The sequence below is a fragment of the Biomphalaria glabrata genome, chromosome 9 (genome assembly GCF_947242115.1).
Source record: "Biomphalaria glabrata chromosome 9, xgBioGlab47.1, whole genome shotgun sequence".
NCBI lineage: Eukaryota > Metazoa > Mollusca > Gastropoda > Planorbidae > Biomphalaria > Biomphalaria glabrata.
Window position 1 is genome coordinate 35,974,738 of NC_074719.1, and position 24,406 is coordinate 35,999,143.

General features: G+C 33.3%; 2 protein-coding genes across 9 annotated transcripts in view; one reads left to right on the forward strand and one right to left on the reverse strand.

Annotated features, from left to right (window-relative positions):
* On the reverse strand, window positions 1-19,656 carry LOC106067110 (F-box/WD repeat-containing protein 5-like). Of its 4 annotated transcripts, none has more exons than XM_056040206.1 (12): window positions 19,547-19,636; window positions 16,214-16,343; window positions 15,983-16,098; window positions 14,268-14,565; window positions 13,611-13,767; window positions 12,279-12,456; window positions 11,551-11,690; window positions 11,015-11,116; window positions 8,867-10,255; window positions 7,750-7,898; window positions 6,064-6,276; window positions 1-5,005 (listed from the first exon to the last, which is right to left on the reverse strand). In XM_056040206.1, the coding sequence occupies exons 4-12, from the start codon at window positions 14,546-14,548 to the stop codon at window positions 4,762-4,764; spliced, it is 2,853 nt and encodes a 950-aa protein (XP_055896181.1). In that variant the 5' UTR covers window positions 14,549-14,565; window positions 15,983-16,098; window positions 16,214-16,343; window positions 19,547-19,636; the 3' UTR covers window positions 1-4,761. The 4 variants fall into 4 exon arrangements, with proteins under 4 accessions (XP_055896181.1, XP_055896178.1, XP_013081687.2 ...); XM_056040203.1 differs by lacking the exon at window positions 19,547-19,636 and adding an exon at window positions 19,291-19,486; XM_013226233.2 differs by lacking the exon at window positions 16,214-16,343 and having other exon boundaries at window positions 19,547-19,656.
* The window catches only part of LOC106067111 (queuine tRNA-ribosyltransferase accessory subunit 2-like), a 13,227-nt gene continuing 8,416 nt past the window's right edge, over window positions 19,596-24,406 (forward strand). The window contains exons 1-6 of one of the 5 annotated variants that reach the window (XM_056040208.1): window positions 19,596-19,720; window positions 21,927-22,059; window positions 22,706-22,787; window positions 23,247-23,310; window positions 23,432-23,536; window positions 23,752-23,922. In XM_056040208.1, the coding sequence (XP_055896183.1) occupies window positions 21,939-22,059; window positions 22,706-22,787; window positions 23,247-23,310; window positions 23,432-23,536; window positions 23,752-23,922 (543 nt within the window). In that variant the 5' untranslated portion in view covers window positions 19,596-19,720; window positions 21,927-21,938. The other 4 variants (XM_056040211.1, XM_056040210.1, XM_056040209.1 and 1 more) reach the window with 4 other exon arrangements.

Here is a 24,406-nt window from a genome sequence, read left to right on the forward strand (position 1 = left end):
CAGGTTAGGCAAAGAAACATCTCAATTTTATTTACAGCAATAAATCTGGCACACATCCACATAATTGGAACATTTAGATTATCTAACAATGTCTATAAAGAGAACCAATTATTTAAGATTAAAAAAAAAAACAAGCAATGTATACTGAGATTATCAATTTCAAACATCTACATACATTGCAACATATACCTTTTGCTTTTCTTTCTTTAAAGAAACAATTGACAACAAAAAGGTTGTGAATAATATCAAACTTGTTTTGACCACATGTCATATTGTATTACCCTTCCAATATGTCTCTTCAATAGCCAACCTTCATGAATTGGTTGTGGTGGTATTTGCAAATGCTATTAAATGAGTCATGTTATAACAAATAAAACCTACTACTTTATTGAAGTAATGAGACATACCCTAATCACATCTACAACAAACTAAAGAAATTTCTATCATAATGGAGCTGCCACGTAAGCTTTTCTGTGACAGTTGTGCAAGCAAATATATCAATGATAATGTGAAGGGCTAGATTTGCATCCATTCATAATTCCACAAACCTCTACCCACACTTCTAAGTACAATCAACCCAACAGACAACAATAATTAATAATTAAGACCTTAGAGCATGTACCAGTAGCTTAAAGTTGCTCTTTGAAGTGGACTCGTGAGGACTTTTAACATGTACACAATATGTCATTGAAATCTCTCTCTCTATTTATTCAAAATCTTAAATTTTTTTTCTATGGCATTTGATTCATCATTTACATCTCAAACTAAAGCAACTTATAAAATAGACAAAAAAAATTTTTGGCAATGTCCTGAAATACTATATTTTCATCATAATAGTGGGGAAAAAACCTTTGTAGAGTTACTCTCATATATTTTATGACAAAAAATGTGGAAGATTTACAAGTCAAATTATATCATAAGCTAGCCAAAAATTTTTTTTATCCTCATGATTCAAGGATTATATGTTGTTTTCAATAGCCAACATTGTCATAAGTTGTTTTTTTCTTCTGACTTCTAGTACAAAACACATCACTGACATTAAAGTGGGCACAAGCACTAGTTTAAGAAGCTAAATGAACAAATTTGCAACAGAATTATAAGCTCTATTCTTTCTTTCTTGTCTGTCCATGTCACATACAATTTTCAGGATTCCTATGTTAAAGAGATGATCTTTCAAATATGTTTATGGCCACCCCCAATTATGATCTTCAGGCTTCCTATGTTAAAGAAATGATCTATAAAATATGTTTATGGCCACCCCCCAATATAGGATGGATTTGTTTGATGAAAAAACAATATAACAACATAATGATACACTATAATAAGGCAAGCTTTCAAATCATGATACCAACAATACTGAAACAAATGATATTTTGAGAAACATTTGGCATGAGGATTAACTATTGTTAAATTTTAGCCTGTCACAGTGACAGGTGGCAGACTAATAGCATAGTTGAATTCCTTTGACACATTATTATTGCCTATTTAATGGCCAGAGGTAAAGAAAATGATACATTGAAGTTTATTATTAGTAGTACAAGGGGGAGGAGATTAAGCATTTGATTGGAGGACAATTAACACAATTCCTAACAAAGACTAACTGGGTGTCATCAGCCTTAGCATCATCACACAGTCTGTCCACTAATGTTAACCTTAATACTTATCTAGACTACATAATACTAACCCATAGCATTGAGAATAATGTAACTGACCTAATGCATATCAGGGGGGGGGGGGTTTACAAAAAAAAGTATTCCGTGATAGAAAAAAAAGAGAAAACATAAACATTTACTATATTTATTATACAAACTAATGTCACATAAATATTTTCTTTCAATTATGCTTCATTGAGCAAGCATATACTTTTAATCATTTCTTTTTATTCTTTCAGTATAATAAATGTTTTTCTTTTTTTATCATACCTACTTTTGCACCCCGCTCTGCATGTTTTGCACTGTAGAGGTATAGGCTTGCATGTTAATCACTTGTGGGTATAAGAAAAGCAGGGAATTTTTTGGCAGTGACCCAACCAATCCAGTGGATGCCAACCTAAATTCCCACATGGATAGTTCACTTGTTAAGAAGTATTAATAAGATAGGAAAACAAAAACCTCAGTGGATAATTTCAAGCAACACACTTGAAGTTTGGTATTCTTTCATTAACTCCCAAGTGTAAAATATTTTAAGTACCAGTACTTGTAAATACCAAACAGTAATAAAGTTCAATAAAATCAACTTTGGAAACAACTTGTCTCAGCTCATATCTGAAAGAAGAACATGAAACATAATGAAATACAATGGCATTGATCATAAAAAGGGTAGCTGATGTAGTTGTACCCTGAGTGTAGTCAAAACACCAGTTCACCTTTGGGCATCACAAGTGACAAATAGTGACATCAAACTTGAGTAACATCAAATCAACCAAGACAGCTCATTGAAATGAAATGTAATAAGATAGCAGTGTAAATACAAGGAGGAAAACAAATGTGGGTCAAGTTGATTATCTTTTAACTCCATGAAGATGTATATAAACAGAAATGGAATAGCTTCATATTAAATTAAAGTCAGCTAGCAGTACAATGGTAATTTGACATCTTGCTGAGTCTGTAAACAATTTAGAAGGTGAAACAGAAAGTACCTAAGCAATAAAATAACATATATCTTTTTATAGCTTTTATATAGCGCTACTTTCTTGCTTATAGCATGCTCAGAGCGCTAAGGTCCAGTCCCATGTGTGGACCAATTGGGGGGGAAGGGAGTATCTGTGAGAAGGCTTTCCGTGCTGCCTTTAGGCGCTCAGTAAACCTTGAGCCCCCTTTAGAGGTAACCAAGTCAAGTTCAAGCACACTTAGCCTCTCGACCCTGCTTCCCACAATATTCTAAACACTTAAGGACTTCTATGGTCTCCTTCAGTTGTGAAAGGACTATGGATCATCTCACAGAAATGAGATGAAGGCCTGGGCATTAGGCCTATGGTTAGAACAAAGTCCTCACAATACATACTAACTTACACATCAGAAATCTGAATTGCACTGTTCTTAAGCTAAAAATTAGTTATGACTTATGACTCTGCCCTATTAATCAAAGAAATCAGTCTTTGTACAGACAAAAATAATTCAAATTTGCTATTCCATCTTGTATCATAAGAAGACACCCACATTGCTTTTATCTATAGTGGTAAGAAAAAAAAATATTTCTGAGATTGGAGGCAACAGCTTTGCCCCTTCTGTACCAAGCACTAGCAAGAGAGTGGGTAGTGTTATTGTATACATGTCATACTAAAATCAAAACCAGCAAACTAGTGGAACTATGTATTTCTATATTTTTTTTTTAGTACCGAAGTCAAATGTCTATGAATAATGAGTTCAGGTCATGAACAATCACAGACAATTAAAATGAACCTTTTAATCAATGTTATTGAAATGCAAATCTTGACTGTATACAAGCATTTTAGGACATGTCTCTGCCTTGTTTCCCTGTTGGGAAAACCTTTGGACATGCCTAGTTTGATCCAATGTTTCATATAGTGATATAGTATGAAATATCAAATGAGGTCACAATTTGGAGGAAAAACCTTTCTCTTGAAAATTACATATAATTTTAATTTTTCAATATTTTTGTTTCTGCAACATAATGTGTATTTATATGAGTGTTTTGCTCTGAAATTTCCATTCTCAGAGGACACACTATTTCCCAGAATGAAGCTGAATACTGCTTTCAAAATTTAAACACTGATCATCAGCTAAGGATCATGTTTCAGGGATTTAAAAGCACATACAAATCTTAATTTTATAATATCATCTCTTGAAAGTAGTAAGAATGATTTGATTGCAAATCCAATGTACTTACATTCCAGCAACAAGAAATAGAAAACAATTAAAGTAGTAAGTTTCCCAGTGTTAATTATTTACCCATGTGGTAGTCAAATACTATATATATATATATATATATATATATATATATATATATATATATATATTTACCATTGCTCAGAAGTTGGAAAGAAAACTTAAATAGACCACCAGCAGACAACATTTTTGTCTGCACTAGGTGTGGAAAAATATGCAGGTTGCAACTGAGTTGGCGTAGTTATGTGAAACACTGCACTCATCTTTAATCTTCAGAATCAAAGACATTGCCATTATTATTATTATTATTTACTTCTATTAATAACTACAGTTGGAGGGGAAAGAAAAAAAATGTGTCATTGTTATTTAAAAAAAAGACATGAAATTGCTTGCTTTACATTTTGTTTAGGGTTGGAAAAAAAAAGAACTTCATATTAATTATTTGTTTAGAGCTAGAAAAATCTTTTTAAAAAAATAGATTGTCACAAAAAGAAAAAGATCATTTTAATTTGGTACTTGTATCATAATACTATTTACCATGATCACATGATTACATTTTAGTCCTACCTCAAGAGTTTACCCCCATTACTAGGAAGTCAAGTACAAAACAAAGGTACACCCAAAAGAGAACGAAATGGTTCCATAAACCAAGTCACAAACCTATAAAATGGGATCTTGCTCCAACTTGTTCTTTATATAAACAATGTACAATGCAGAATTTGTATTTTTTTTTAATAACACGTTAAATCTTTGATGACATGAAATGATGACCTTTTTGAAAATAAGTTAAATATGGCGAAATTCTCTTGAAATATTAATTCTCTTTTGTTTGTCTTTTCTTTGATAAACACACAAGTCTGGTTAAATCTGAAAGTATCAGGATTCATTTATGACATCCAACTTGGCAGACATATTACACACCACTTTTGCTAGTACAAATGCCTGGCTCATCTGGGCTTGCTTGCCTTTTAGCTCGCTCCTTAGCCTTGCACCTTGAGATCCACACCTTGAAAGTGTAATCATCACTGACTGTGACAAGAAGTTCTGGGTCCTGTGGATTGATTGCCACACAGTTCACCACATTGCGATGAGGAAAGCGGTATAGTGGAACACCATAATGACGGTCCCAAAGGTAGCCTTGTCTATCTTCAGCTCCACTGTGAATGGAAATCAAGATCTCTATTATACCTGCATATACTCATTAACCCAATAGTGCCTATCGCGGTAAGATGTGTTGTTTACAGTAGATGCCTAATGCGGTGGGACACTAGCGGCAGTTTTTTAATTTTTCATAAAAGAAGAGCTTATTATCTATCCTTCAAAACAAGAAGTCAAGCATAGTGACTCTTTTTTTGTGTGTGTGGAAACTGGATGTGAATAGCTTTTAATTTTTTTAATGAAAGTCCGGATACCATAGTGTACAAGGCCACCCCAGAAAATTTAGAATTTGAAGCTTGTTTTTATTCTAAAGGGATAAAAATATATACTTTTTAAAACAACACATATTTTTCTATTTGTATGTTGTTAAATTTAAAAAAAAAAAAAAAAATTTTATATTTAGTTATTTTTCTTTGTTTAGGAAACACAGGGTAATTTTTCAGATTGGAAATAGACACTATTGGTTTAAACAAGTGGCAGTTTTTTTTAATTTTTCCTAAAAGAAGAGCTTATCATGTATCCTTCAAAACAAGAAGTCAAGCATAGTGACTCTTTTTGTTTGGAAACTGGGTGTGAATAGCTTTTAATTTTTTAAATAAATGTGCGGGTACCATAATATACAAAGCAAACATAGGAAAAATTGAGAACTTGAAGCTTGTTTTTATTCTAAAGGAATTAACTCTTTCTCTCCTAATTGACGATACCATCGTTGATTTGACCTCATTAAATTAAAATTTAATTTAAAAAAATTTTCTTTACATTATAAAGAAGGAGCATGCATTCCCCTTTAATTCTATACCAAATAAAACATTTTCTGATCACAACTAACAAAGCTATAGTAGCTTAATCATAATATAGTAGTGAAATAATAATGAGCAAAATGAAGAATTCCGTCTGTCAGGGGCAGGTATGGTGAGAGTGATTGTGTTATTTCTTTGTACTATTTAAGTATGAAAGAGTTATATCCCTTTGTTTATTTCTCCTCTTCTCTCCCCCCCTCCCAATGCCAAAAACTTGTATGTATACAGAAGAAAAATAAATGGATAACTACTAGTACCTGGCCACATAATGTTCAGAAACGTCCAAATTCAAAAAGAAGCATTCATCACTGTGAGTGTAGGCCTTGTGTGACCTTAGCACTGGACCCACGAAGTTAAAGTTTGTCAAGTCAATGGTTGAAATTTCTACTTCCTGAGCAAGGGGAGGTGACTCTTGAGGGTCAGAAATTATGTAGTTTTTGGGCCAAGGACGACAGTTCACATAGAGAAACCTAAATAGATGAATACTGTTTATTAAATTCAAGCTTAAGAAATTATGTGATCTTTTTTTATTAATTTTTTTTTTAATATAATAATATAATAATTTTGATGTAAATTATTTTGTAGGTAAAGTTTGTCAGTGACAAATGCTATTTTAAAAATCTAAATCTAGTACAAGACATCATAAAAATATATACAATTGTATTTTAAAAAGCAAAATAATTGTTTATTTTTTATAGCCATTTTCTTTTCCAAATTGATGAACACTCTAGATCCATGAAAACAGAATAACAACATAACATAAAACAGAGTTTTGCTAATTTTATTAACTTATATATAAATCTGGCACAGATCTGGTAATAAAACACATATTTACAAATCAAACATGCAAATAAAAAAACTAAAATGCTAATTAACCTTGGTTAGACCAATATTAGAATATGCACCCTCTGTTTGGGACCCCTCAAGTCAAGAAATTAAAAAGAAACTAGACACATAATAGAGCTGTGGAATTTATAATGCAACAAATATTCACATTTGGCTGTAGTAGCACCTTTAGTAAAATCGCTAAATTTAGAGATACTTCAGGAAAGAAGTAAAGTATAATACATAAAACACTAAACCATAATTTACAATTACAAAAACACAACATAATTAATACTCAGAAAGACACAAAGGCACATTTCTTATTCCTTATGGTGAAACAAATTTGTACAAGTCCTCCTTTCTTCACAAGTGCCATTAGAGCATAGAATGGTTTGCCTGAATCAGCAAGGAAAACCAACGACTTAGCAGAATTTAAATCTCTAATTAATGCAAATCTAGATTGACATGAAGATATACATGGGTAGGACATACTTATCTTCTCTATAGAAGGAATGTTTGTAATGTATAAGATAAAACATTATAAAGTTAAGAACAATATAAAGGGCTATGAAAGTTAGTGACCACAAAATAATGACACCAAGAGGATGTTTGATGCTAAAACAACAAATCTGAAAGCACCAACATAAAAATGAGAACGAGTAAGAAGAAGAACAACAACAAATCTCTGGTCCAACTAAAACTATAACTGGCCATCTAGAGAGAATTTCAACATATTAACAAGCCTGGTTGTCTGATATGTACTTCAGACTGTTGTGATGATAATTTTGAGTTCAAACCTCACCCATTTCCATCCTTGTAGTTTAGACAGAGTTTCGGACTAGAAGACTATTCAATCTTCAATTCTGAAGGAATGTTAAAAACTTATAAAAGAAACAAAGAAATACCCAGGATACTTAAGGGCAAGAAAAAAGATAGATTAATAGAGTAAAAGTATCACAATTTATCTGGACCCATGTAATATAAAAAAGAGAAAAAAATAGAGTAATTTTTCCTATAACACCAGATCTAAACATAAACATAGTCTACAGAAAAAAAACAACATATAATAAAGAAAAAATGAAGCATAAATAAAGTATAAACATTAATACGTTACTTACTTATGGTCAGGTGATAGGCTCAGACCTACAATGTGGCCATGCATCTCTATTGTGACATCTGGCTTGTCCCTTCTATTACCTGCCATATTATGAAGGTTCTCCATTACATCAGGAAGAAGCATGGAAGACCTTCTCGCAGTTACCTCCCCCTGGTAGCACAGGCAAACAAAATAAGAGATTACTTCTTTTTAAAATATAATTTGTAAAGTTATTATGTTCTTTAGCAATAAATTATGTATAAAAAAAGAGAGAGAGAGAAGCTGTTATTAAATTTTTTTAAACAAACAGGTTCTATGAGCCGTGAATGTCGGAGTCAAGTTATGTAGCACGGAGAGTGGCCATCATGAAACAGCGCCGAACCAACAAAAATCTGAGAGAAGAAGCAGGCCTATCTGCAACTGACCAAACCTACCCATGCAAGATATGCGGTCGGGTTTTTAAAGCAAGGATTATTGGACTTTACAGTCATCTTCTTGTTCATAGGAAATGAGAAATGTGCTCATCTTTGACTACAAAGGAGGATATTTATATAAATATCCACCAACGACACTTAAATTGGATTTTAAGACTAAAATTGTTATGAAGTACAATTACCCCCGCCTGTGTTATTGGATTTCATTATTTGAGTGTTACAAATGAGATGAGAATTTTATCACCATTAATTCACCACAAAATGTATTCAAAAATCATGTCATAGCTAACATTGTAAAATTATCCAATGAAGGTAGATTTAATTTAACCATCATATCTACTAAGACAAATTATGCTTATATTAAACTTTTTTGCTGCTTTTTAATTATTTTTTTTTATTAAATCAAAGCAGCCCAATTAATAGTTACATTTACTAGATGTAAGGCATTTTGGAAGTATAATATTTAACTTGTGACCATGAAGTCACAGAAACAATCTTTTTTTTTTTTAATCTATTAATAGAAAAGCATTTTGTTTGAGGTGGGATAACAGTGGGCATTGTCATAAGCTGATGATTTAGACACCATCAAAGTGGAAACAAATTTGTGTTTCAAAAAAAATATATAAATGAATATAACATAATGAATCAGAAGCTGAATTTACAGTAATTTCAATCTGAGACAGAAAGACTAATTTTTTTACCAACCTTGCTGAAGTCAGACCAGCGCATACGTTTAATTCCAATTTTATGTGGTATGTAAGTCTCTGAGCCCCATGTGTAGATCAGCAGCTTCTCCCTGGGGGTACTGGTGCAGAGATCTGGTGAAAGACTGGAGCTGTGGCTCATGTGGGACAGGGAATGAAAGGAGCTGGCCCTGCTTGCTATGCCCTCTGTCTGGGTGGCAATGCTGTTGGTGCACATAGACTTGGTTGCACGTTGGTCTGGTGTGGACGAGAGTGGACATGATGGAGTATTAAAGGTGCTGATGTTGTTTCCACTCATGTTGCCTTCAGCAGGATTACCAGCATCTGAGAAAGCAGGCGTTTCTTGAGTAGATTCAAAGCAAGGCACAGCTATTGGATAATAATCCCTCCAAGAAGAATTAGAACCTGTGGAAGAAGATGCACCACTACTTGTCTTAGAACAGCTTGCAACATGGTCATCAAAAGAATGACTCTTCATAAACTGAAGAGAGTTAGTCCTTTTCCCGCTGGCTTCTCTCTTGGCTCCCTCATCCGAGTCCCATATGTCACAACTCCCAGCTCGAGCCAGCATGGAGCCAATGTTTTGGCCCACGCCAGGCTTCTGAGATGATGTGGGGTGAAGAGAAGGCTCTTGCTCACTGCTGGCTGCACTATGAGAAAAATTAAGAAGAGCATGGCTGCTGTTGCTTCGATCAAGTGAATCATGGGAAGGCAGGGAATGTAAGCTGATCAAGTTGGCAGATGAGTCGTCTTCTCCAGCAGCAGAACTCTCTAACGTAGAGAGTAAATTACAACACCTGAGGTCTAAATCCTCACTAGTCTCACCGTTTATTTGATCTTGTGTCTCAGGGAGATCAGAGAGTTCCAACTCAAAAGTTTCCATCACATTATTCTGTTCCAACTCAATATTACTGCTGTTTTGAAAGGAAGCTCCAGTTTTGCTTGAATCTGCTTGATGAACATCAGAGCCAGCAGTTTGAGAAAGGTTACCTTTGAAATGAGCAAATTCACCAAGTTGTAATGTTCCACTTATTGAAACAGCATTACTGTCAGGCATTTCCACATTTGCTGCTGTTTCACAAATTTCTGAGTCAGAGCTCTCACAAGTCTCAAAGTCTTGGTCGCTGATCCTGATCTCATTAAGATCCTCGTCATCTACATCGGTGTCATCTTCATTTTCAATGTCAAACTCGTCTTCTGCAATGACCTTGCTTAGAAGCTTGTCCAGCAAGCAGTTTCTCTGAGCCTCTTTCTGGTGTTTTTTAACTTCAGCTTGGGGTCCACCAGAGGCCAGCTCCTGGTGTTGATCTGGGCCAAGGCTGCTGCTACTTGCGCTCAAACTTAAATCTTTCTCCATGTTGCAGTCTGATGATTGTTCCGCTTGATCTATCTGTACAGCAATAAATTTTAAATTATCAACTTACCTACACGTTTAATTAGTGGAAAATTTTCAAAAATTACACATTTATAATAAGTTATACATAGAAATACAATAATATAAACTAATGATGCATTCTAATTAATATATTTTGTCATTGTAATATACTGCACTAAACTTTATCACAGTAAAGGCAAAAACATAAGTAATAAAAACATTTCAGTTACCTGCAGAATGTAAAATATACTGATTTCAGTTCATTAAAAAAATAAAAAATATATATATAATATCCTTTTAGATCTATGTGCTTCTTCCAGTGAAGCTTTCATCTCTCACATCTGTCCAGTTGGTGGTCCTATTTAGTATCTTTCCTAAACTCAAAGCTTCACTTATAGAAAAAGACCCTAATTAATATTCAAACTATAAAATAGCTGTTTATATAATTGTAGATGACAATCTCTGTCCTACAAGCCCAACATCTAGCTTAGGAAAGGTGCTAAACAGGTCAACTATTTGCACAGATAGGTGGAAGCTTCACTGGGAGATGTGAATATAACTAAAAGTGGATAAATAAAATTAATAAAAAAAAATATTTAAAAAATTCATTGCTATTATTCACATTTAGAAACTTCTGATCACCCATTAAAATCAGTAGAAGTGATGTGAATGGAAGATGAAAGAGTAAAAAATGGTGTAAAGGAAATGGAGGAGGAAGAGGAAGAAAGAGGAGAAGACGATAGAAAAGAAGTGAAAATTAATCCAAGGGCAAACCTCAGCCACATGCAGAAGACGTATGGAACTGGAGTTGACATTTTCAAACCTGTAGAGTACCATGCTCACTGACTCAATCTCTGATTCCACTTCCTGAGACGCCTGTGGACAAACAGGTGTTAAATATATTGTTCTTTGACAAACATTTAATAAATATACTTTATGTTGAAGACACACATCTGATGAGAGTTGCTTATCACAGTAGCTAAGATATTAATATTTTCAGGCAGTAACTAGTCTCCAACATTTCAGCAGGTCCTGGGAAAGCTGCTTAAATCTGTGCAGGATTAAGGATTTGTGTTACTCCCATTGTTAGTGGTTAGAAACATTCCATGTAGCAGAAGTCATTTAGCTGTACAATGGGGGGGGGGTGGCTGCATCGTAGGTGACCTTGCACTTTGATTTTCTCTAATGCTTAATCAAAATTAAAACATATACATCACATAATCATGTTCTGTTAAGGGACTATGCATGTATTTTTTTTCAAATAAATACTATTGATAATTGACACTATAGATATTTTCTCTTTCACATACTTTGCTGAGCCAAACAGCTGAGACAGAATTGAAATCTCCAGTCCAGTAAAGTGTTCCAGACAAGAGATGATCATTGTCATACCAGGCACCAAAGACATCATACGGTTTGTTAGTCACTCTGCACTGCATTTTATAACCATCTGGTAAGGAGTATCAGAACACAATTATTTGAACATGTTCAGAATAGTAATAAACAATTATTAACATCATTAGAAAACTCTGTTAAATCATACAAGCAATGTTAAAAAAACAAACAATTATACTGTAATATAAGCAAACAATTATAACTGACTGAAAGGAAAAAACTCTCTCAACCATAAAGAAAATAACAACCAACTAAAAGTTTTCTTAGTTGAAAAAAATAGTTAGTTGTTTTTTTTTAATAATCTCTTACAGAGAAATTTAACAAGAAACTTTTAATGAAATTTCTTAAAAAGAAGCTTTTTAAATTTGTAGCTCAATAACTTTAAAATTCAATAACACTAATTATGAAAAATAATTTAAAAAGCTAAGTTCATATCAATGTTACTATATTCATCACAGCAGGCCAGAAAATATGGGAAGAAAGAGAGAGAGAAAGAGAGAGAGAGAGAGAAAGAGAGAGATGTTTTAAAAAGTGTTACATAATGAAACATTTTTTTTTCAAAAAAAAAAAAAAAAAAAAAGGAAACAAAATAAGCAAGCTACAATATTGAGATGTAAAAAAAAAATGATATGACTTATCTTACCTTGCAAATTGAAGACTGCTATTTCCCCAGACGTGCTGAGTCGACCAAAGTACACCCCAGATACCAGCAAACATGTGTCAGTCTCATTGAACTGAGAAAACTGCGTGAACTTCCAGCTGAAAGTACTCTTCATGTCCATCTTGAACAGTAACTGAACAGGGTCTGTACACTGCCAGACCTAAGCAATGGATAAAAAAGAAAATACATATTCTTTCTAACATGTTTTACTTGAGCAATACTTTATAAATTACATTAAAAAAAAAGCCTTAGAAAAAATAGTATTTTTAAAAAACAAAGCTTATCTAAGGGAAAAAGCCACTAATTACTGCCATTTATCTGAAAATTACCAGGTTTAGCTCCCTTTCTGCTACATAAAACAAAATTAATTAATTAGTACTAAATGATTAACTAACTGGTTAATATTTGGATTGATTTGAGTATTGTCGTCAACTATGAATAATTATATAAAATTTCAACTTGATCCGACAAATGGGAAGTGGGAGAAAAAACTTGGATTAAATCCATATATACATCCACATATCTCAATAAGTAGCAGTTATTCCCTTATTTCGATATCAAACAAAATAATTAATCACCAACATTTAATTAACTAATTGATTTTAATTTTTTTTATTGATTCATGTCTTGTCAGGCTCAATGAAAAATTGCACAAAGTTTTTACTTTATCCGAGAATGGGAAATGGGAGACAGAAAGACAGACAGAGTGAGTTGATATTAGCTTTGTAAAAAATGGCTAGCTTTAGGCTTTAGCAAGCTTCTGGATTCAAAGGCGATGCAGACAAAAGAAACATTAGGAAAACAAAATCAAGGAATGGAAGGGTTGGCAAAAGACAGATGGGAATGGAGATCATAGCTATTGCCTAAATGGTCAAACAGACTAAGGGACACAGAGGATTCAGCCAAAGAATCAACAAGAAAAAAAAAATATTTTCCATTCAAGATGCAAAGTTAATTACAGTAAGAATTTCTAAAATGTTTCCACTCATAAAAATACAAAAAAAAAATAATTATAAATTATTGTCTTTAAAATATGAAGCAATATGAATTAGTATAACAAGAATGAGACAAATCCTCTCCATCACACAACCCAACCTGGTTTTCATCTTGAGAATCTATCATAATCTCATAGATAATCTTGACCAATACATCCTGTCAATAGGGGTTAAAGAATACCAGCTTCTGTTGCTTTACATTACTGGGCCAAATTCTTCTTCAAGCATTCCGCCAACTTTAAAAACTGTACATGTATGCTTAATATACAAAGCATGTTTGGATAAGAATAAACAATAAAAAAAAAAAGAAGTATCAAACCTTAAAGAATCCATCCTTGGAGCAAGTAGCAAACTTTGTGCCATCGTGAGAGAAACTGACATGCAGCACTTCATCCTTGTGTTCTTTTCTCTCTTCACTCAGCACGGCAGGAGTGTGATAGTAGAGACGTTTGAACTCTAGCCTCCAAGACTTTGCACTGTTCATTTGGTACAAGAGTAACAATAGTTTATTTTATTTTTTACTCAACTTTTCTGGGTTTAAAAATGTTTCTTTGAGCGATTTACTATTCTGGATGGCAGTTACAAACTGAACAAATATATTAGTTTAAATGTGATAATAAAAGGCCATGGTTAATGAGAAAAAAAAATCACTGCTCATTGAAGTCTTAAAGTGATAATTTAAGATTTTTATTTGGAAAAGTTAGGTGTGAACCATTGGCAGATAAAGACTTTTAAATCCACTAGCAGGCATAGACAGCAAAGAAGACAAATACAAGATGTATTTAATGCCTCTCATTTTTTAGTATGGAAGCAAATAATTGAATCTACAAAGTTTTTATTTTCTATTGTCATAATCAAAGATTTTAATGAATTTTGTTTTTTCATGGTTAACCCTAGTGTTGTGGGTTTTTTTTTTTGTTGTTTTTTTTTAGCTGTAAGATAAACCTAAAAATTATCAAAGGAACTTTAATTTCACCTTTGTGGCATCACAGTATTTGACGGAAGTTTAAAATGGCGGAGGAACACACTACGCCACATAAGTTCATCATAGCATATTCGATTCCACCGAGAACAGACTTGGGAGACTGCTCCAATAGATGAGAAGGGCAGGTAAGTGAAAATATGCAGGAATATTGAGTCAGGCATTTCCAGTATGTGCAGGCTAGATACAGGACATGTGAAAGTTATGTCAAGGTCATTAATCATGTCCCGTGCTTCTTGATTCTCCTGAATGAGACTTTTACAGCTAGTTTCCATTTTCTATCAATTGAAGGCTGAAAGGAAATTTTAAAAGATTTATTATAGTGACACAACTCATTTGATAAGAAATATTTAGACAAATAAAATAAATCTGTTATTTGAAGACAGAATTAGATGTTTCATTGTGAGCCACAGTTATATAACATGACAAAATTATACAAACATGACATCTAATAAACAAAACAACAACAATACAAACATAATATATAACTAATAAAATACAACACCATTTTAATTTGAAGGAAGATTATTGATAAAAGTGACATTGGTTGAATTATTCCAGAAACTTTGTAAGGTCTACTAACTTAACTTTGTCTGTTACCATACAGAAAATGGAGGCGCGGTGGCTGAGCAGTAAAGCACTTGGCTTCTGAACCTGGGGGGGGTCCCAGGTTTGAATCCTGGTGAAGACTGGGATTTTTAATTTTGGGATCTTTGGGCACTGAGTCCACCTAGCTCTATGGGTACCTGACATAAGTTGGGGAAAAGTAAAGGCATTTGGTCATCATGCTGGCCACATGACACCCTAGTTAACCATAGGCCACAGAAACGGATGACCTTTACATCATCTGCCCTATAGGTCACAAGGTCTGAAAGTGGAACTTTACTTTTTTATACAGAAAATAAAACCAAGAAATTCAAAAGACAATCTGAGCTTACTGCTGTTTTTTTTTCTTAAGATTTTAAAAGCATCAGCAGTCTATTGATCAGCTTAAACACAATGTGAGTCTTTTAGAATGCCACTAAAAATCTTGGTATTCATATCACTATAAATTCCATCATGTGCAAGTATTAGATGTTATTCAAATTGTAGTCAATGCATTGCCCTTCATCATTTGAATGTAAAATATTGTAAATTAAAAAAAAAAGGCTTAAATTATTTCCTATTCTTAGCTGAAATGAATATCAAATGGTACAGACAATGCTATAATGACCCAGAACGAATACCACTGTGAAGATGCCTAATTAGATTTGAGAATATTGACGCAAATAGAAAGGAAAGCTTTTGTTAAGAATATCATTAAAAAATGTGTCCAATAAATAGGCAGCAGGAAGCCCATTGGATTGATAATCTTAAGTGTCACATTGGATGTCAAATGAGACAGCGCAAGATGTTAAGGATTATTTCTAATGTTTTCTAGCAAATTTATTAAGCTGCTTAGCTATGAAGCATGTTGCATATAGCATACAGATCTTCTAATTACTTTGCAGAGATGTTGGGAAAAAAACAGCTTAATACTTTTTGTAAAGTCGACTTCTTTTGGGTTGAATACAAATGTTTGGGCTCATACAGAATTATTTTATGCTAATGAGTTCCCAAATCAGTAAAAAAAAAATAAAAAATGTGGATATAAATTTTTCTACAGCCCAGTTTAGGACATTGTGTTCTTCCCATTTTTAGATTCATAAACAACTAAAAAAATGTATCACCTTTCAAATGTTGTCCACAATTTATCCTGTTACAAAAGTTTGACTTGGAACTTCAATAAACTCTACGTTCCAGGCTGCCATGGAATAATATGAAAGCATTCCATTTTAATGTCAGTCTAAAAGAAAAAAAAAAAAAAACATGTTTATTATGTACAAAGATACAACAGCAAATTAATAGAAGATGCAACAGATAAAAATTGTTTTGTCACTCAATTTGAAATTTAGTTTTACTTTTAATGGGAGGAGGGCTGTAATCTCTTGTGTGAAATTGTTTCTCTCACATTCAGCAATCATATATACAGATAATCCTCCAAAATTAATATTCATGTATCCCATGTTTTTTTTTTACATCTTTTTGGGCCTGTAATGGCAACATGAAAATATATGTAAAAATCATTGTCATTTTCAAAAAATAAAATTAAACTTTTGGTTTAGTTTTTTAATCTTTTAATCTTACACTTGATAAAGACAGAAATACATTAATTATAATTTTAGAACACACTTTAAATTTAAGCTTTAGAAAATATACTAGAGCGAAAAAATTTTTTTAAGCAGTGATACTTTTATAGAAGTTCAATAAAATCTGCTATTCTATAAGCTATTTCTAGTTATTCTAGATTTCATTTCTCTTCTTGTTCTGTCTAGATCTAGGTTTTGTTGGCAGCTACTTGTATGGAGAGACAGTTATCCATTACAGATCTGACGTATCCAGTGTATAACTGTCTTAAGTTTTTCTTTTCAGCTCCCCAGGATGTTCCTGCTAGGTGTTTTATTATGTTTAATCTTTGTGATGCCTATCAATCATCATTAGACACAATCCAAAACCAAGCCTTGCGGCTAATTAGTGGAGGTATGAGAACTACTCCCACAGCAGCCTGTGAAATAGACTCCAATATTGAACCTCTTAAGTTAAGGCGCAACAGAGCAGCATTAGAAGCTATTGAGAGATACAGAAGGTTGGAGGACGATCATCCTAATAAATTACTAACACATAGAAATAGGAAAAATAACCAAAAAAAAGCAAAGGACTCTGATCCAACTTACTGATGAACTAGCCCTAAAACACCACCTACCCAATAACAGAGAAAAAATTACCAGATTTTCAAACATTACACCAGGACTAAACTACAAACAACCAACTATCAAAACACATTTACTTAATAACACCTTAACAAAAGAATCAAATCCGCTCAAAGTAGGCATGCTTGAAACAATTGAAAGCTATCAAAAAACAGCTATCCATATATATACAGATGGATCAGCCTTCAAAGCCACCATCAATGCTGGTCTTGGTGACTTCCTGGTCTTCCCTAAAAATAAACACTTTGAGATAAGAGCACCCTGTGGCGATTACTGCTCAAATTTCCAAGCCAAAATTGAGGCAATTACCATAGCACTACAGACAGTGGAAAACAAATTATAAAATATGAAGGAGTGCAACCACCATCAGATATTGTTGTCTTTACAGACTCCCAATCTACTCTGAAAGCACTTAACAGCAGCACCTCAAACAGCCCAAGAGAGTTGACAACACTAATTGTGATAATCCATCAGATGATATCAAAATTAAATATCAATATCACACTACAGTGGATCCCTGAACACATTGGCATCATGGTAAATGAAAATGCAGATAAGCTATCAAAGGCAGGTTCATCTATGGAACAACCAGATAGACCTGTTAACTACCTCACCCTAAGGTCAATGTTAGTCAACAATCACAAAGAGGAGGGGCTCAACCAATGGGCATCAGGAAACACAGGCAGAGCCATGTACAAAGAAATGACTATGCCTAACAAACTGGACAGTATTAACTTCTTCCCCCGCAAAGAACAATCTACAATTTTCCAACTAAGAACAGGACACACACCACTATTAAATTACCACCTGAACAAAATAAACTCCACACAACTCCCCCTTTGCAGACACTGCGCCCACCCCTTTGAAACCATAATCCATATTCTCTTTGAATGCCCCTCCCTAATCCACCGTAGGCAGACCCTACTTCCACTACAGCCCAACATAACCAACACCCTGTACGGCAGTGCTGAACAACTGAAGAAAACAGCACACTTTTTTTCCTTGGCACAGTCTGCAAAAGAGCTCACAGCTCAGCAGCAATAAAGCTGGCTAGAAGAAGAAGAAGTCTAGATCTAGACTAGTGTTCATTGTAATGAATGCAACAATGATAATCACAATATAATGTGGTGTGATAACCAACTGGCAACTATGATTAGACAGCATAGATTTAATAAAACAAAAGTAGACATTGAATCTAGAATTCTAGACCTAGATTCTATGTGAGTATAAAGTATACCAAAGGGCCTGTGTTACTAAATCTAGAAACAGAATAGTAAAACTCAGCACTTCTAACTTGTCAATCTTATCAAGAAGTCTAGGTTTAAAAGTATAAGATCTATTGTGTCTCTTTTTTTATTCAACATTTAAAATCTAGATCTAAATCAAGGTCTAGTAATAGATCTGGGCGTAGGGATTATAATCTAGATTATTCTAGAACTATATCGGATACTGTTTTGATAGTAGATCTAGATCTATATAGATATATAGATCATCTAGATCTAGAACTAGATCTAAACCCTACTAAATCTGGACTAATCTCAAGAGAAGACAATCTAGCAATCTAGATCTAGATCTCACAGTATCTAGAGAGTCTACTAATCTAGATTCTAATCTATATCTATAAATACATAATATATATATTTAGCTCTAGTATATTAGTAATATTAGAATCTAGATCTAGATATAGATCTAAATCTATTTAATAATACTAATAGTCCTGGCTATCTGACTTCTCTCTTCTTATCGTATATAAATATATTACAGACATCACTTCAAAAAATAAGATTTTATAATAAGATTATGTCTTACTTACACATTTCGACATTTCATATGTCAATCTAGTCATGCATGTTAAATGTTAATCAATTCAATGAATTAAACTCTGCTAAGTCATTGGTTTTCCTGGCTGATTCAGGCAGCCCATACCACTCTCTACTAGAATCTAGATCTAGGTCTAAAACTAAAAGGCACTTTACTAGGCCTCACTACTGACTAGATCTAGGGTCACTAGGGAAGAAGGAGCACTTGTAGATCTAGTTGTACAAATTTGTTCTAGCGTATGGTTTAGGCAATTAGGGTCATATGCAGTAACTTTGAGTAACAAACAGGACAAACTATAAAACACAATAATTAAATTTAGATCTAATAGTAATAGACTTTTAGAGATCGAGTATCGAGTCATCCCTCTTACTAACTCTTAGTCACTTAGTCTTAAAAACTTAACTCACCAGTTCTCACTCGACTCAGTCAATCAGTTGAGCTGACGAGTTCTCGACTCCAGACCAATGACCAGTGTAACTCAGTGAGAGTCAGTGTAGTGACGACCAGTCTGAGTCTCAATTTAATCAAATTAATTAATTTTAACTTTAACTTTAACACTTCAAAACAGATGTTTGATAGCGCTACAAAAAGGATTACTTTATTAATGCTATTAAATGTATTATTTTCCTTCGATCAATGCTTTCTTGTGAATTAATAACTTACTGATTTTTTTTATTGAACGGACCATCAAACCTTTGCCGTTGCTTGTCTAGAATTTTGCAGATCTTTTTGACATTCAATTGTTTATTTACGGGATACAAGTTACTTCCGCTTTTCGCGGAAATAAAACAAGTTGAAATCAATCCAGCTGTCCCAATCTGTGTCGCAGTGAACTCAGTAAGCTGGGGTCTATGGCTGGGCTATTACTACTATTAGATCTAGATTTAGACTTACTCTACTAGATCTAGCTGGTCTCTACTACTCAGTAAAGTAGATCTAGATCTATATTCTATATAGATGTACATCTATTTTCTATATAGATCTAGATAGTCATAGAAGTCTAGATCTAATAGATTTAGAGCGTACTAAGCCCCGTAAATCTTAGACTTTTGATCTACATTATTTTTTATTCTACATTGATTTTTTGATGATTGAGTCCATTCCATTGTCATTGAGTCTGAGTCATTTGAGTTTGAGACCAGTGACTTAGACTTTTATTGTTTATTAGATGGATCTAGACTTATAATCTATATTAATATTATACCAACTCACTCTGTGATAGTCTGCCTGGTAAAAAGTTTGTACAAGTTCCAAGTTATTTCCAGAGGCGTATCTAGAGGGAGGGGGAGAATTTGAAAATCCCCCAGGGCCCACAATGTGACAAATGATTAGGTTACATGTTTTTATACATTAAATATTATTGCAAAATGCAGGGGGCTTCAAAGAGGTCAAGCCCCCTCCCCCGGGCCCCCAAATGATGGCTAATTCCTAGCTACCCCACTGGTTATTTCTATGACACCCAATCTCGGATCAAGCTGAAATTGTGCACAAATATTTATTTATCTGGCAACACAAGACTCAATAAAACATTTTTTAACCAATTAGTTAATTAGCTATTGGTAATTGATTTTTTTTTATCTCGAACAAGAGAAAGAAAGAGTGCTTGATTAAAGTGGTGGTGTAAGCTGATTGAATTAGTCCCTTTACAGGTCACTGCTCTAACCTGAAACAACCTAGATCTATAATTCTATATATCTATACAATCTTCTCTAGACATAAGTAGCTCACTTGCAAAGTGGTTAGCACTGACTTAGCTCGTTGGCCTGAGTTCAAATTCACGCCTTTCCCAATTTTGTTCCTTTTTTGTAAATGCTTCCAAAAACCATAAAACCATTCACAGTAAAATCCACCCAGATCTCTGTTTCTTTCTTCCCCTACCCCCATTTTCCCAACTGGTCCAGGTAAGTGATAGGATAGCACTAAACAAAAACAAATTGGTAAAAATATTTATAGTCACATAGATTTATTGTTGTTGGTCTAGATCTATTACAAATTTAATTACATGACTGATCCAAAGTAATTTAAACAATTACACTCATATCAGATTTTTTAAAAAAGTATTTTTATGTTTTTCTTATGATCTAGATCTACTGCTTAAAATAATACTTTACTTTAATAGTTGACTTAATCCTTTTCTTTATGCTCAAGCCACTCAAGATACACATATCATGATATAGAGTAGACTATGACCACAATCACACCTCATCTTAAGATTTAATTCTTGACTGCTAATTCATTAGGCCATGAGCATTTGGCTGTGACATCAAGACATATGAAATATGAATCAGAAAACGGATGCTGGCAACAAGTTTTTTTGTAAAACTTAACAAATTTTGTGTATTGAAAATAAGACAAAATTATCACTACTATTTTCTTTGCTTTAACACTAACAAAAAATGTTACTTTTTAAATCCCATCCTCTCATGACTATTTGTGGTAGCTGTAAATCATGTGTAAACTGACAATGTTATTCTTTTCAATCCTATATCAGGGAAGCATGGTCGAGAGGCTAAGTACACTTGAACTTGGCTTGGCTTGGCTACCTAAGAAGGGGGTTCGAGGTTCAACACCTGACTCTGGCAGAGTTGTGTTAACTGAGCGCCTAAAGACAGCACGGAAAAACCTTCTCCTAGATACCTCCCCCCCCCCCCCCCACTGGTCCACAATTGAGATAGGACCAAAGCATGCTATAAGCATGAAAGTAGCACTATATAAAAGCTATAATTATTATTATTAATATTATCAGTTGTTTTTTTCTTCAATCACTGATTCACATCAATTTGGATTACATTGTTTAAACAGCATTGATCTGATCTATCTCTTGTGTAACTTGAGATGAAAGAGTAAATCAAATCATACGTTCAGTTGTCTTGATGGTTCATATCCTGCCTTCTGCCATTCCGTCATCCTACGGGAGGTTTGGGCTAGGATGTAGATTATCTTTAACTCTGAAGGAATATTAGAAACAAGAAAAACATTTTACAATTGTATTTGAATCACATTTTTAACTACTGTTGTTGTTTTTTTCTGTTCTGATGTAAAGGGTAGTATAAAAATGAAGTTTATAATAGAAAAAACTTTAGCCACTGGTGGGCGTTTGGGTATTATTTCTCAAGCTAACAGACAAGGGAATGTAACTCTTGAAACTCCAATGTGTACTCTGTTTACCAAGGGAGGTCAGTACATTTTTTTTAACATTGATGCAAATATTTTAAAAATGTAATCTTATACCTCAGAGATAACACTACATTCTTTAAACAACTTGATACCAAACAAATAGGAAATTGTATCAAATCAGACTTTAACAACTCGTTAATGAACAAGCAGAAGATTTTATCAAAGCAGATTTCCAAAAAGTGCAGTGAGCAACAATTAAGTTACAGCTTTTATATGACATTCTTTCCCAACAATTACACAATTTGAACATTATGATTGAATAGTAAATTCTTCTTATTAGCAAGAAGGTGCAAGTTATAGATTACCATTTTGGTCTAGGAGGTAAAGGTAAAAGTAAAATGCCTAATAGAAGATATAAAATCAAAAGTAAAATGGCTGGTAGTTAAAATTTATCAATTTTGTTTGTGATCAATGGTTTGCAATACTATAATGTAAACACCACATACTATTTTGTATTATTATACTATGCATGCTATATTATTTTATTGAAATTTACAGGTGCCAATCTTTCATTACTTCACAGTATTAAAGAGATTTTTTTTTCTTTGTCTACGAACTTTTACCCTCTAAAGTACATACAAATATAACATTTTGTTCCATTGTTGTGATTTTACTTTTACTTAAATGAATCGCTACATATCACAGGAAGTGCTCCACATTTAAGTATAGACATGCTTCGCAGAGTAGCCCATGTGCCGGAAGTAGCTGTGATGAGTCTTGGTGCTTTGTAAGTATGATTGATAGACATAACTCTACTTTCCAGATTATACAATATTATACTGTACAGTAACTTGCTCAGCGGAAATGATGGGTTTTGATGACTTAAATTCTGCAGAAGAAAGCAAGAAAGATAAAAGAGAAGTTGCCTGGATAAATTAGATATCTGTCACAGATGCCTCCCCTCCCCATTTTATAGGAGCATTTTTTACTATGCCTTTTTATTACACTTATTTTAATGTTTAAAAAAAATGTGTGTCAGGATAAGTAACAAAGAACAACTTAGTGAGCTGTTATACATTATATACATTAAACTTATCCTCCAAAGTCAGTTGCACCAATGGATGCCTAGTTAAGTAATTGATTTTTGTTTTGTTTTTTTAAAGCAAGTTTTGTGCAATAATCTTTGTCGCTAATGTTTCATAACATAGTTTACTATCTCGACCCATTCTAATTTTGCCCCATTCAGGGCTGATCATCATGAAACTGTAGCAGAATTTGGTAAAGGTCTTCGAGAATTTACTGCTATGTCTGTAAGTTTTGTATTTTTTAAAAACTCTTATTTTAGTAATTAATTTTAATATTGCCATTTACACATACCTGATAAAAATAAAATATAAGATAAACTTAAAAATTTTTTTTCAATTTCACAAGAATCCAGTAATATTTACAACTCTTCATGATGCGAGTGCAGCTATCTCCCCTGGCAAGAATGATAACTCTGGTGTTGCAGTGTGGGGCAAAGGTGGGAAAATTAAAGTAAATATTTTTTCATTTGCTCATTTTTAGTTTGCACTATAAATACAGTTTGCCACACTTTTTATTTAAGATTTTAAAAAATGAAATTTTGTATCAATAATATATTATGATATGATAATAATTTGACTTTCATAACTTGAATTCTGAATAGAGTTGTTGACAAATTTATTGTTAGTTAAAAAAAAAATTATTTAAAAAAAATAATTTTTATTCAGCTTGACACATCGTTGTTCATGAAAATACAAGAGTCATTTTGCCCCGACTGGTTTCAAGCCATGAGTGATGGGGACACAGATGTCAGCTGTGGAAACAAACGTCTGGTCAAGTCTGTGGACCGCACCTTAGACTTTCTGGATGAAATTGTGGAGGCTAAAAATAAAAGTGAGGTGAGCTACTCCACTAGAAGTTAGGCATCAGTAAGGCTGAAAATCAGGCATCAGTAAGGCATTGTTAGTGGCTGAAGACATTTGTGCTAAGTGGATTGCATAATGATAAACAACCTTTAGTGTCCTTAAAAGACGTTACCAACAGATTCATGTTTTGACATTTCTATTTCTACAACAGTGCAGGCAGCAAACAAAAATTTTTAAATATAAAATCATCTTTCTAATATGGCTGATTTTGTGCTGCTTTTAGTTCAATAAAAACATGTTACATATAAAATTGCAATGTATTAGAAGTAATTTAGTATACCATAAAGGATGAACTGGAAAAGCGACATAAAAGATGATGTAATTTAGGTAATAAATTACCTAGAAGACAGCTTAGAGCATTAACAGTGTTAACATCTGTATAAAGCCAGAAACCTTCAAATTATAGAATTCAATATTGCTCTTAAAGTTAGTCATTAATTGTTAAGCTTTTGTGCTG

Coding starts and splice junctions, on each gene's coding strand:
- LOC106067110 (XM_013226233.2), bottom strand. CDS start 14,548: ATGGAAACTAGCTGTAAAAGTCTCATTCAGGAGAATCAAGAAGCACGG. Junction 10,256..11,014: donor GTCTTCTGCATGTGGCTGAG/GTTTGCCCTTGG, acceptor ATTGCTGTACAG/ATAGATCAAGCGGAACAATC. Junction 7,899..8,866: donor GCTGGTCTGACTTCAGCAAG/GTTGGTAAAAAA, acceptor CTGTGCTACCAG/GGGGAGGTAACTGCGAGAAG.